The 14888-nt window shown below is 40.1% G+C and overlaps 1 protein-coding gene across 1 annotated transcript in view; it reads left to right on the top strand.

Moving 5' to 3' along the window:
• The window catches only part of ADAM9 (ADAM metallopeptidase domain 9), a 105811-nt gene that overhangs the window by 13555 nt on the left and 77368 nt on the right, over positions 1 to 14888 (top strand). Inside the window, exon 4 of the mRNA XM_082608633.1 lies at positions 14435 to 14513. Within this exon, the coding sequence (XP_082464759.1) occupies positions 14435 to 14513 (79 nt within the window). The remainder of the gene's footprint in view (positions 1 to 14434; positions 14514 to 14888) is intronic.

Here is a 14888-nt window from a genome sequence, read left to right as displayed (position 1 = left end):
TCAGGGCTCCGCCTTATGACCTCACTTAACCATAACTTCCTTAGGTGGCCACATCTCCAAATACAGCCACTCTGGGGGTTAGGGCTTCAACATAAGGATTTTGGGAGGGGGACAAAACATTCAGTCCATAGCAGTGGTCTCTCACCCCCCTTTTAAATCTCTTCTCCTCATTTTGTCATGTTCTCACCTGATCCCACCTCAGAAAGGCTAGTGATATATACACATGTGCGATGTATGGTCTGCATTCCTTTGCTTTTTTTTCCTTTTCTTTTTCTTTTTGTAACATCTTTGTTGGAGTATAATTGCTTTACAATGTTGTGTTAGTTTCTGCTGTATAACAAAGTGAATCAGCTATATGTATACATATATCCCCATAACCCCTCCCCCTTGCGTGTCCCTCCCACCATCCCTATCCCACCCCTCTAGGTGGTCACAAAGCACTGAGCTGAACTTCCTGTGCTAAGCAGCTGCTTCCCACTAGCTATCTGTTTTACATTTGGTAGTATATATAAGTCCATGCCACTCTCACACTTCATCCCAGCTTACCCTTCCCACACCCCGTGTCCTCAAGTCCATTCTCTACGTCTGTGTCTTTATTCCTGTTCTGCCCCTAGATTCATCAGAACCATTTTTTTTTTAGATTCCATATATATACGTATTAGCATACAGTATTTGTTTTTCGCTTTCTGACTTAACTTCACTCTGTATGATAGACTCTAGGTCCATCCACCTCACTACAAATAACTCAGTTTCATTTCTTTTTACGGCTGAGTAATATTCCATTGTATATATGTGCCACATCTTTATCCATTCATCTGTCGATGGACGCTTAGGTTGCTTCCATGTCCTGGCTATTGTAAATAGAGCTGCAATGAACATGGTGGTACATGACTCTTTTTGAATTATGGATTTCTCAGGGTATATGCCCAGTAGTGAGATTGATGGGTCGAATGGTAGTTCTATTTTTAGTTTTTTTTAAGGAACTTCCATACTGTTCTCCACAGTGGCTCTATCAATTTACATTCCCACCAACAGTGCAAGAGGGTTCCCTTTTCTCCACACCCTCTCCAGCATTTATTGTTTGTAGATTTTTTGATGATGGCCATTCTGACCGGTGTGAGTTGATACCTCATTGTAGTTTTGATTTGCATTTCTCTAATGATTAGTGATGTTGAGCATCCTTTCATGTGTTTGTTGGCCATCTGTATATCTTCTTTGGAGAAATGTCTATTTAGGTCTTCTGCCCATTTTTAGATTGGGTTGTTTGTTTTTTTGATTGAGCTGCATGAGCTGCTTGTAAATTTTGGAGATTAATCCTTTGTCAATTGCTTCATTTGCAAATATTTTCTCCCATTCTGAGGGTTGTCTTTTCGTTTTGTTTATGATTTCCTTTGCTGTGCAAAAGCTTTTACATTTCATTAGGTCCCATTTGTTTATTTTTGTCTTTATTTCCATTACTCTAGGAGGTGGGTCAAAAAGGATCTTGCTGTGATTTATGTCATAGAGTGTTCTGCCTATGTTTTCCTCTAAGAGTTTAGTAGTGTCTGGCCTTACATTTAGAGCTTTAATCTATTTGAGTTTATTTTTGTGTATGCTGTTAGGAAGTGTTCTAATTTCATTCTTTTACATGTAGCTGTCCAGTTTTCCCAGCACCACTTATTGAAGAGGCTGTCTTCTCTCCATTGTATATTTTTGCCTCCTTTACCAAAAATAAGGTGACCATATGGGTGTGGGTTTATCTCTGGGCTTTGTTTCCTGTTCCATTGATCTATATTTCTGTTTTTGTGCCAGTACCATACTGTCTTGAATACTGTAGCTTTGCAGTATAGTCCAAAGTCAGGGAGCCTGATTCCTCCAGCTCTGTTTTTGTTTCTCAAGATTGCTTTGCTATTCGGGGTCTTCTGTGTTTCCATACAAATTGTGAAATTTTTAGTTCTAGTTCTGTGAAAAAATGCCATTGGTAGTTTGATTGCATTGAATCTGTAGATTGGCTTGGGTAGTATAGTCATTTTCACAATGTTGATTCTTACAGTCCAAGAACATGGTATATCTCTCCATCTGTTGGTATCATCTTTAATTTCTTTCATCAGTGTCTTATAGTTTTCTGCATAGAGGTCTTTTGTCTCCTTAGGTAGGTTTATTCCTAGGTATTTTATTCTTTTTGTTGCAATGGTAAATGGGAGTGTTTCCTTAATTTCTCTTTCAGATTTTTCATCATTAGTGTGTAGGAATGCAGGAGATTTCTGTGCATTAATTTTATATCCTGCTACTTTACCAAATTCATAGATTAACTCTAGTAGTTTTCTGGTAGCATCTTTAGGATTCTCTATGTATAGTATCATGTCATCTGCAAACAGTGATAACTTTACTTCTTCTTTTCCAATTTGGATTCCTTTTATTTCTTTTTCGTCTCTGATTGCTTTGGCTAAAACTTCCAAAACTGTGTTGAATAATGGTGGTGAGAGTGGACAACCTTGTCTTGTCCCTGTTCTTAGTGGAAATGGTTTCAGGTTTTCACCATTGAGAACGATGTTGGCTGTGGGTTTGTCATATATGGTCTTTATTATGTTGAGGTAACTTCCCTCTATGCCTACCTTCTGGAGGGTTTTTATCATAAATGGGTGTTGAATTTTGTCAAAGCTTTTTCTGCATCTATTGAGATGATCATATGGTTTGACTTCTTCAATTTGTTAATATGGTGTATCACATTGATTGATTTGCGTATATTGAAGTATCATTGCATTCCTGGGATAAACCCCACTTGATCATGGTGTATGATCCTTTTAATGTTCCGTTGGATTCTGTTTGTTAGTATTTTGTTGAGGATTTTTGCATCTATGTTCCTCAGTGATATTGGCCTGTAGTTTTCTTTGTGACATCTTTGTCTGGTTTTGGTATCAGGGTGATGGTGGCCTTGTAGAATGAGTTGGGGAGTGTTCCTCCCTCTGCTATATTTTGGAAGAGTTTGAGAAGGATAGGTGTTAGCTCTTCTCTAAATGTTTGATAGAATTTGCCTGTGAAGCCATCTGGTCCTGGGCTTTTAGTGTGTTGGAAAATTTCTAATCACAGTTTCAATTTCAGTGCTTGTGATTGTTCTGTTTATATTTTCTATTTCTTCCTGGTTCAGTCTCAGAAGTTTGTGCATTTCTAAGAATTTGTCCATTTCTTCCAGGTTGTCCACTTTATTGGCATATAGTTGCTTGTAGTAATCTCTCAACATTCTTTGTATTTCTGCAGTGTCTGTTGTTACTTTTCCTTTTTTATTTCTAATTCTATTGATTTGAGTCTTCTCCCTTTTTTTCTTGGTGAGTGTGTCTAGTGATTTATCAATTTTGTTTATCTTCTTAAAGAACCAGCTTTGAGCTTTATTGATCTTTGCTATCATTTCCTTCATTTCTTTTTCATTTATTTCTCATCTGATTTTTATGATTTCTTTCCTTCTGCTAACTTAGGGATCTTTTTGTTCTTCTTTCTCTAATTGTTTTAGGTGTAAGGTTAGGTTGTTTATTTGACATTTTTCTTGTTTCTTGAGGTAGGATTGTATTGCTATGAACTTCCCTCTTGCTTTTGCTACATCCCATAGGTTTTGGGTCGTAGTGTTTTCATTGTCATTTGTGTCTAGGTATTTGTTGATTTCCTCTTTGATTTCTTCAGTGATCTCTTGGTTATTTAGTAGTGTATTGTTTAGCCTCCATGTGTTTGTATTTTTTTACAGATTTTTTCCTGTAATTGATATCTAGTCTCATAGCATTGTGGTTGCAAAAGATACTTGATACGATTTCAATTTTCTTAAATTTACCAAGGGTTGATTTGTGACCCAAGGTATGATTTATCCTGGAGAATGTTCCATGAGCACTTGAGAAGAAAGTGTATTCTGTTTTTTTCTGGATGGAATGTCCTATAAATATCAAGTAAGTCCATCTTGTTTAATGTGTCATTTAAAGTTTGTGTTTCCTTAATTTATTTTCATTTTGGATAATCTGTCCATTGGTGAAAGTGGGGTGTTAAAGTCCCCTACTATTATTGTGTTACTGTTGATTTCCCCTTTTATGGCCGTTAGCATTTGCCTTATATATTGAGGTGCTTCTATGCTGGGTGCATAAATATTGACAATTGTTATATCTTCTTCTTGGATTGATCCCCTGATCATTATGTAGTGTCCTTCTTTGTCTCTTCTAATAGTCTTTATTTTAAAAAGTCTATTTTGTCTGATATGAGAATTGCTATTCCAGCTTTCTTTTCATTTCCATTTGCCTGGAATATCTTTTTCCATCCCCTCACTTTCAGTCTGTATGTGTCCCTAGGTCTGAAGTGGGTCTCTTGTAAACAGCATATGTACAGGTCTTGTTTTTGTATCCATTAAGCCAGTGTATGTCTTTTGGTTGGAGCATTTAATCTATTTACATTTAAGGTAATTATCAATATGTATGTTCCTATTATCATTTTCTTAATTGTTTTGGGTTTGTTTTGATAGGTCTTTTCCTTCTCTTGTGTTTTCTGCCTAGAGAAGTTCCTTTAGCATTTGTTGTAAAGTTGCTTTGGTGGTGCTGAATACTCTTAGTTTTGCTTGTCTGTAAAGGTTTTAATTTGTCCGTCGAATCTGAATGAGATCCTTGCTGCGTAGAGCAATCTTGGTTGTAGGTTTTTCCCTTTCATCACTTTGAGTATGTCCTGCCCCTCCCTTCTGGCTTGCAGAGTTTCTGCTAAAGATCAGCTGTTAACCTTATGGGAATTCCCTTGTATGTTATTTGTTGCTTTTCCCTTGCTGCTTTTAATATTTTTTCTTTGTATTTAATTTTTGTTAGTGTGATTAATATGTGTCTTGGCGTTTTTCTCCTTGGGTTTATCCTGTATGGGACTCTCTGTGCTTCCTGGACTTGATTGCCTATTTCCTTTCCCATGTTAGGGAAGTTTTCAACTATAATCTCTTCAAATATGTTCTCAGTCCCTTTCTTTTTCTCTTTTTCTTCTGGGACCCCTATAATTCAAATGTTGGTGCCTTTAATGTCGTCTCAGATGTCTCTGAGACTGTCCTCAATTCTTTTCATTCTTTTTTCTTTATTCTGCTCTGTGGCAGTTATTTCCTTGTAGGAAATAACTATTGATTCCTTGTAGAGAATTTTTAATTTCATTTATTGTGTTGCTCATCATTGTTTGTTTGCTCTTTAGTTCTTCTAAGTCCTTGTTAAACGTTTCTTGTATTTTCTCCATTCTAGTTCCAAGATTTTGGATCATCTTTACTATCATTACTCTGAATTCTTTTTCAGGTAGACTGCCTATTTCCTCTTCATTTGTTTGGTCTGGTGGGGTTTTAGCTTGCTTCTCCTTCTGCTGCTCAGTTCTCTGTCTTCTCATGTTGTTTAACTTACTGTGTTTGGGGTCTCCTTTTTTCAGGTTCCAGTCTCATAGTTCCTCTTGCTTTTGTTTCCTGCCCCCCGTGGGTGAGGTTGGTTCAGTGGGTTGTGTAGCCTTCCTGGTGGAGGGGACTGGTGCCTGTGTTCTGGTGGATGAGGCTGGATCTTGTCTTTCTGGTGGGCAGCAGCTCGTCCGGTGGTGTGTTTTGGGCTGTCATAGTAGGAGTTTAGGCAGCCTCTCTGCTAATGGGTGGGGTTGTGTTCCTGTCTTGCTAGTTGTTTGGCATGGGGCGTGCAGCACTGGAGTTTACTGGCTGTTGGGTGGAGCTGGGTCATAGCATTGAGATGGAGATTTCTGCAAGAGCTCTTGCCGTTTGATATTATGTGGGGCTGGGAGGTCTCTTGTGGTCCAGTGTCCTGAATTTGGCTCTCCCACCCAGAGGCTCAGGCCTGACATCAGGCTGGAGCACCAAGACCCTGTCAGCCACACGGCTCAGAAGAAAAGGGAGAAAAAAATAAAAATTAAAAAAAAATTTTTTTTAATGATTATAAAAAATAATAATAGTTTAAAAAAAAAGAGCAACCAAGCGAATAAACAAATTCACCAATGATAACAAATGCTAAACACTAAGCTAAGATAAACATAAAAATCGGAAACAAATCAGTCACAGACAGCAAACCCCAAGTCTACAGTTGCTCCCAAAGTCCACTGCCACAATTTTGGGATGATCGTTGTCTATTCAGGTATTCCACAGATGCAGGGTATATCAAGTTGATTGTGGGGATTTAATCTGATATTCCTGAGGCTGCACAAAGAAATTTCCCTTTCTCTTCTTTGTTCACACAGCTCATGGGTTCAGCTTTGGTTTTGGCCCCACCTCTGTGTGTAGGTTGCCCCCAGGCATCTGTTCCCACCCAGACAGGAGGGGGTTAAAGCAGTGGCTGTTTAGGGGGCTCTTGCTCATTCAGGCCGGGGGGTGGGAGGGGTACGGTAGTTATAATTGGAATGCGGGGCGAGCCTGCGGTGGCAGAGGCCAACGTGACGTTGCAACAGCCTGGGGCATGCCGTGTGTTCTCCTGGGGAAGTTGTCCCTGGATCACGGGACCCTGGCAGTGGCGGGCTGCACAGGCTCCTTGGGGGTGTGTGTAGAGTGACCTGTGCTTGCACACAGGCTTCTTGGTGGCTGCAGCAGCAGCGTTAGTGTTTCATGCCCGTCTCTGGGGTCCAAGCTGATAGCCATGGCTCGCGCCCGTCTCTGGAGCTCGTTTAGGCAGTGCTCTGAATCCCCTCTCCTCGCGTACCCTGAAACAATAGTCTCTTGCCTCTTAGGCAGGTCCAGACCTTTTCCCGGACTCCCTCCCGGCTAGCTGTGGCACATTAGCCCCCTTCAGGCTGTGTTCACACAGCCAACCCCAGTCCTCTCCCTGGGATCTGACCTCTGAAGCCCGAGCCTCAGCTCCCAGCTCCCACCTGCCCCGGCAGGTGAGCAGACAGACAAGCCTCTTGGGCTGATGAGTGCTGGTCGGCACCGATCCTCTGTGCGCGAATCTCTCCGCTTTGCCCTCTGCACCCATGTTGCTGCGCTCTCCTCCATAGCTCTGAAGCTTCATGTCCACCAGTGAAGAGGCTTCCTAGTGTATGGAAACTTTTCCTCCTTCACAGCTCCCTCCCAGAGGTGCAGGTCCCGTCCCTATTCTTTTGTCTCTGGTTTTTCTTTTTTCTTTTGCCCTACCCAGGTATGTGGGGAGTTTTTTGCCTTTTGGGGAGTCTGAGGTCTTCTGCCAGCGTTCAGTACATGTTCTGTAGGAGCTGTTCCACATGTAGATGTATTTCTGATGTATTTGTGGGGAGGAAGGTGATCTCCACGTTTTACTCCTCCACCATCTTGAAGGTCCCCCCTATGCTTCTTGAATTAGTGGGCAAATGTACTTTTCCAGGCATTTGTTAAGAGGGGCCAGGTCTTTGAATGTCTTTGGAAGGCAGTCATCAAAGCTAATGATCACTAGTGAAAAAGAGTTAGGGTAGATAGCCTATTATTATGGCTATCAATGAAGGGGGGACTCTGAGTGAGTGCTTATTTTTTTCCTCCCAGGGCTTCTACAATGGCAGTCTTAACCTTTTTTGGTCATGAATCCCTTGCTGAAAGCTATGAAGCCTCCTTGCAGAGGGATGGACATAATTAGTTCTGTTGGGTTATTTGGCAGGGACTGGGGGTTGTGGGGCAGAAGATAGCACACCTCTTCTCTGCCTGTGCTCAACAACTTTAAACATAAACCAAAAGGGTGAGTTAGATAGGAGGTCAAAATACCACTTTTATTATTGATGAGGGCTGGGTTAGAGGATTTACCATAGAATGAGAGCCTGATGGACCTGGCAGTCCTGAACCACAGATTAGGTATATTCAGCCACTCACGTCAGCCTGCACGGTGGCAGGCCTGCTCCTGGAGGAGCGTGGCGAAATCTGTATTCCCACTGGCAGGCAGTGACTTCCAAGGAAGAGGAAGGGCAGAGCAAAGCCAAGTACCATCTCCAGTTTATTCTTTTTAAATTCACCACCAGAGGGAGCAAAGAGTGTTGGGGAGAGAGGGGAGAGACAGGGCGGTGACTGAACAGGGTTGGATAATGGAAAGGGCTCAAAACTCCACGGGCTACTCTGAAGCTCACTCAAGGAGACTTCCATAAAGGTAAAGGGTACAGGACAGCAGGACAAAGAAAGCAGAGGAGATCATCAAGGGGTTGGAACACTTCCAGACAGAGCCCCCCAGGGTCCTTTCTCAGTTGCACAGATTGCTTTGTCTTCAGATTACAAACCACTGAGATATGACTGAAGCATCATCTTTTCAGGGTAGCCCTTTTCACACGTTTACCGAGGGGGTCTTTTATACTATATTGGTCACATGGCTAAAGTCAGGCTGTGTAACTGATAAAACTGTACGTAAACCGTCGATCTCTCCATCTCTTAAACAGTCTAGACAGTCTGAGCCTGGAGTTTAGAACGTTAAGGGCTACATCATAAACCACTAGCTGGCACCCTGCATCCCTGACCTGTCCGTAAGCCTTGGAGATAAGTATACTGCTGCTCCATTGCTGCTGCAAATGACACAGGTCCTTTGCTTGACCAGACTTTGGTCAGGCTACTGAACTTTCTCCTGGGTCCATGTCTACACTTCCTTGGAAAATCCAGTTTTAGCAAGAACCCTGCTAAGTGAGTTTAGCAAGAACCCCCTACCCTCAACATCTGATCAAATTCCTCATCTTCCACCATCTCCTCAGGTGATGTCTGATCACCGTGGCGTCTTCAGTAAGAATCTGTTAGTCGGTTTAGCCAGAGCTTCCTTCACCGCGGTGTTTCATCTTAGTAATTTTCCATCCACTGACCCCCACCCTGCTCATTGGGTACAAATTCCCACCTGCCCATGCTGTGCTTGGAGTTGAGCCTGATCTCTGTCCCTCACTGTAAAATCCCATTGCAGTGATCCTGAAGAAGGTTAGCGTCACTATCTTTAACACGTGTCATTGAATATTTTTTTTCTTTGACAGTCGTGGCGCCATGACTCGTATAGGATCAGATTCATCACTGGACCCCCCGACCTCTCACTCTGGACCCTAAGTATGCACCTTGAAGCCCTTGTCTTCAGTCCTGACTGACTGATCGGGGATCCATCGGTGACTGACTCTTGAACCGTTGCTCCAGACAAACATCCGTTGAAGCTGACTTGATTTTTACGGTTTTGAGTATACCCTCTGAAGTTGTGTTAGAGTCCCAGGCTTCTTTCGACAGGTACCTCCTGGCTGGAAGGTCTTCCTGGCTCCATGTTCTGAATGGGGATTATTCCCTGATGTCCTGGGCTGGAACTCCTTTCTTCCTGACTCTTTGTGAAGTCTCTCTGTTCTCTCTTTTGGATCTGGCTTCTCCCATTGGAACTTCTCAGCCAACTAAACCACCTCTTCTCACATCCTGCTGACTCTCTGCTATGCCAGCTCTGTCTGCTTCTCTTCTTGTTGGCATGTTTTGCCGAGGATAATTTGGACCTTTGTTGGCGTCTTTTGGAAACTTGGGATCTCCCCAGATGGACTGCTCTGATGCTGCTCCCTCCCTGTTGCTTCTGCTCCTCCATCCTCCTCTTATCACCATCAATCTTCCCCCCAGTTCCCTTGGATCCTTTGATATGTCCCACTTCAAACCGCCACCTCCTCCATCCCTCTGTGTGCACCCGTCCGACTTTCCCCTCCCACTGCAGCCCCTCAGCTCCCCACAGCCACTTCCATTTTTGGTCCCTTGCTGTCCATCAGGGGCTCTCAAGAAACTCAGGTAGGCTTGAAAGCAACTACTTGAGTCTGAAAAGAAGAACAAAAGGCCATTTGGAAATAGAATTGAATGATTTGTCCACTCACATGGGCTTTGGAAACATCCAGACAGCAGTTAGATGTCTCTTCAGTCTGTTGCCTAAAATTTAGACCACAGCAAAGGAAGATTATATATCACGGCAAAAGAAAACCTTAAAAGTCTCCTCCAGAAGTATTGGTAGGCAGGTGACCTTAACTTGTTTTATTTGCCAGAGACAATTCAGATGAAAATACAAAGTGCAGATAAACAAATGAGATTGTATTGCTGTTTTACTGACTCACGGCTAAAATTTTAAAATGAAAACTCTAAGTTCTCTATTTGCGTCTCTGTGTTTATGTATTTCTATATATATGTATGTTATAAGTGTGTGATAGTTTCCTACCTCTGGATGGTATTATCACATTAATTTATAAAATTCCTTAAAGAGTTCTATTCAAATTGGTTTAGAGATAAATGAGCACTTAGATAAATTATGTTCTTAAAATTCTCAGGAATACAGAAACTTATTCAAGTTTTTTTTAAGTTCACATGATCTTGAATAATCTTTTTGCTAGTTCTTACATTGTTGATACAGTTGTTGATAAACTGACAACTTCAGGGTTGTCGGCTTTAAATATGTAATGCAGATATGCAATTTTTTCCACCTATGTTTACTATTCAAACAAGCTTATGTTATCTCTACCAGATATTTAAGATTATAAATTATAAATCAACCCTTAGAGCAAAATGTATAATAAAAAGGAATTGCTTGATGTCAAGCATGGCAGTTAAAAAAAAAGAGGCAAGAACCATAAATATATAATTTTTTGTTCTTCGTTTTTGTGATTTTTTTTTTTGATACTTGCATGACTTGTCAACAAGAAAAACAACTTAAGATGATGGATGGCTAGCTTTGTTTAATTAATAGCTCATGAAATTTTCATGAGTAATTCAAGTATAATTGTTCAGAACAAGTAAATTAAATAGATGTAGGTGGAATAAAAGTTTATAAATGAACTTTTCAATGGTAATTATGTTTTATGCCTCCTGAAAAATAGTTTCAAAAAATTTTTTCATAACTTGAAACCTTAAAGCTATACAAAGTTAAGTCAAAGATGGGTAATCATTGACTACATAACTTCCAAATAAGATAAAATATTGAAATATTAATTGCTGAAGAGAAATTTAATTTTATTTACTTTTGGCATCTTATTTTCATATGGTATAGAGAAGCTAAATATATTTAGGTCTGTTAATAGGCATGAGGAATTGTACTGTGAAAAAGATACATCTCTAGAAATTATGAAATAATGTATTCATTATTACAGAATGATAGTATGTAGCAGACAGTTTGCAATTGCCTGTTTCCTAGTTTTTACTGAAAATTAGAGTTATTAATGATTAAAAAATCTAATCAATATAAATAAATGAAACTACTAGGAATAATAAGGGTAAAGAAAACAAACTGTATGCAAGGAAAATATAAGGTGTATTTTTTTTTTTTTTTTGCGGTATGCGGGCCTCTCACTGTTGTGGCCTCTCCCGTTGCGGAGCACAGGCTCCGGACGCGCAGGCCCAGCGGCCATGGCTCACGGGCCCAGCCGCTCCGCGGCATATGGGATCCTCCCAGACCGGGGTACGAACCCGTATCCCCTGCATTGGCAGGCGGACTCTCAACCACTGCGCCACCAGGGAGGCCCATAAGGTGTATTTTTGATAAGGAAGGGTATGAAAGATATGTTTTGCTAAGGGTAAGAGAGAATAATTTTGTCCCAAAGTAGAATGAATGGTTGTTCCAGAATGAGAAAGAAGAAAAATGTAGAACAAAAACTGAGTGATGTAAGAAAATTTCTAAAGAAAGTTTGTGGAAAAGGGACCTTGGAAAAGGAATCTTTCCTTGTGTGGTCAAAACTGGCTACTATTTGATGGATTTATTTGTAAGCTTTTTTGGTTTGTTTGTTTGTTTAATTTGCCTTAGTATTAATAGTACACTGATACAAAACCAGAATTTGGTTTTCTTTCTCTGTTAAAACACGAGGTTTTCTTAGCTTATTGGTTTCCTCTTAATAGGAAATGGTAAAAAACGTTGTTTTTCTTTACATTTAAGTAATCAGCTTGGGAAGATAAGATTTTGTGTTTTAAGATAATTTCCTATGTGTCATGTGTTTATCAGGTCTTTGATTATTTAAGAAAACCAGATCTTCTCAATATTAAGAAAGCTAAGAGTTTTTTGTTTTTTGTTTTTTTAAATAACTGTGTAACTTTCTGTATTTGCCTTTGAAATCTTTTAATTGTGACTTTGGTTAAATGGACAGCTAAGTGTTGTTTCACAGTGACACCTGTGATCCAGTTTAGTCAAGTGTTCAAACCTTTTGGCATTTTTGACAATTTCCCCAAATCAAATTCTAAGTGGAGTCTCTTTGACCCCAAACTAACTTTGATATTTCCAAAATGGCCCTTGGAAAATCTCAAAGGATTTGTCTCCTTATGAAAAGTGAGATGTTGAACTAATCAGGTTTATTTGATGTGTTAACCCATCTTATATTCATGGCAGTATAGTTATTTGCATAAGTTCAGTCAAAATCTATCCTCCTTGTCACACAAAGCAATTGGAAACCTTGCTTATATTACCAAGACTTTGATTGTAATGTCATATTTGGGAATGATGTGTACTGAATCAGTTATGACCAGATAGCTCTAAGGAACTAAGATTGGCTTTAAGAAGGCAATGTTTATACAGCTCCCCTTGGAAGAACCATCCTGTTCCTGGCTTACAGGGTTTCCTGCCTTACAGGTGAGTAAGGAAGGTCACATCTGGCAGGCCCAGGAACCTCAGGATATTTGGGGAACCTTCAGAAGAGAGGAATTCACCCAAATCTATAGGTATTGCAGTCAGATCTGGTGGCAAGTTCTTGACTTGGCTTCTTAGCCTTGAGAGGCAATGCTCCAGCAAAGCAAACTCAAACAAGGTACTATGTGGTCAATCACTATTTTTGCTGTACTTATGTAAATAACCAGGCCAAGTTTAATGAGACCAAACTTCCTTGCAAACAAATTAGTCTTACTTTATCTTTCACAGAAATGGGGGTGACTGTAGAGAGAATGTGCTTTTTTGTTTGTGTCAATGGAAAGCTATAGTGAACTGTTGCTGCTTTCATCTTGCACATTTTGCCAGCTTTACCAAGTCCTGAATTCTTCTAGTTTCCTCCAGTATCTGGCTACAACTCTCTAAGTTTACATTTCCAATTTTTGTCCTTTCTGACTTGGAATCATTGACAACTAAAACTGCCCTTTTCCTGAAACTCTGTAAGCTGCAGCTGGAAGACTTGATAGAAACTTCAAAAAAAAATGTTTACAATAGATCCTGTATGGGCAAAATTCATACCTCCTGCTGTGTGGACCTCTCAGGAAATTAATCAGAATACCTGATGCTATCACCAGTGACACTGAAACTGCAAACTAGGAAAATGTGTCAGGTGGCCAGTGCCAACCTCAGTCTAACACCTGAAGATGCGCCAAGCTCAAGTCTAAAAAATCTTGATGGCTTCCTCCTGGACTCAGAAACTGGGTTTCTAACTATTAATCTTTGTTTTTCTTTTATTTTTCATAGCAACTCCCCTCATTAAATGCCTGACTGCTAGCACCACCCAGTAAATATCCTCTACTATCAGGTTCCAATAGATGATTCAGCTGGTCTGTAATGAACAAAAGACAACTGAATGAGGAAATGGACTTGTATTATTCAGAGGAAAGAAGAATGTCTTTTCTTTCCTTGAACAAGAAGGGAGACTGACAAAGATTATTTGCTTGACCAAACTTTAGTCAGGTTCCTGAACCTTCTCCTAGGTCCATCAGTGTAGTTTGTTGTAAAATCTAGTTTTAGCAAGAACTTCCCCCTCCCCGCCATATCTGATCACTCTGGATGTCTGATCAGGTTCCTTATCTTCCACTCCCCTTCCCCACCCAGTGATGTCTGATCACCTTGGCCTGTCCTCAGCATGAATCTGTCAGGTTGGTTTAGCCAGAATACCCCTCATCCCTGTTGTTTCCTCATAGTAATTTTCCATCCACTGACCCTCACCATGCTCCTTGGTTATAAATTCCCACTTCTCCATGCTGTATTTGGAGTTGAGCCTGGTCTTTCTCCCCACCACCCTGTAAAATCCCTTTGCAGTGGTCCCTATACTTATGTTGATAATAAAGTCTGCCTTACCATCTTCAACAAGCATCACTGGCTATCTTTTCGTTGACAAAGCTAACCCTATTTTGCATGTGTGGTTTCCACTATCAGTCTACCTTAACATGGAAGGAAGCTTCAGGAATCAGCAATGATTGTTTCCTCCAACAATTGACACAGATTTTGCCCCCGTACTTAGGAGGTCAAGGAAAGGAGTGCTGCTTCTTTATATAGGACATTTAAAAGAGGGTAAAATCATTTATTTTCTTCTAGAAATATGATGTACTATATAACCTAATTTATACTTTTCCTATGAGATGTATCAGAAAACTTTAAGGATGTTACGTATGTTTTATGCAACCAGCATTTTATGACCGTGAGAACAATGCATGATTTCAGATGCAAGTCCCTTCATGAGCTTTTAGTTTTATGGTAGCTCCTTCTTTGAATAACGATTTATCAGGTGAAAGTTTTCATTTCTGCTCATCTCTTCTGGGAATAATGCCTTATAAGTTGTGTCCTTAGTTGCAAATAGGTAAAATAATTTTAAATGGTGTGTTTTATTCCTCTTGCAGGGACCTTTTACCCAAAGATTTTGTAGTTTATACCTACAACAAGGAAGGGGCTCTGATCTCTGACTACCCTGATATACAGGTAATATATTTTCCTCCTGACCCTGTAGCAGAATTTAAAACAATTATAATTTTAAAGTGCGTTCTCTTCAGGTACTCAGGACAGTTACCTTGTGCTTCCCCAAGGACCTCTTTTGATATTATTATATATGGCATTGTCCTGGGGTGGGAATGTGAGTGCATTGACATAAATTAAACAGTATTTACCTTACAGCTCTCCTGGTTCTCCATGGTCAAGTGATTTTTAAAAGATCAGGAAAATAATCTTCTATTGAATATATAATCCTTACTGATTATGAAGGGGAAAAGTTTGATTTATTTTTTAATTTTTAATTTTATTTATTTTGCTGAAAATGGATACCTCTTAAAGTACATCTTACTTCCTTATTAAACCATT

Source organism: Mesoplodon mirus (genome assembly GCF_964341445.2).
Source record: "Mesoplodon mirus genome assembly, chromosome: 20".
In the NCBI taxonomy this organism is placed as follows: Eukaryota; Metazoa; Chordata; class Mammalia; order Artiodactyla; family Ziphiidae; genus Mesoplodon; species Mesoplodon mirus.
This window is presented reverse-complemented; position numbering and strand designations above follow the sequence as displayed.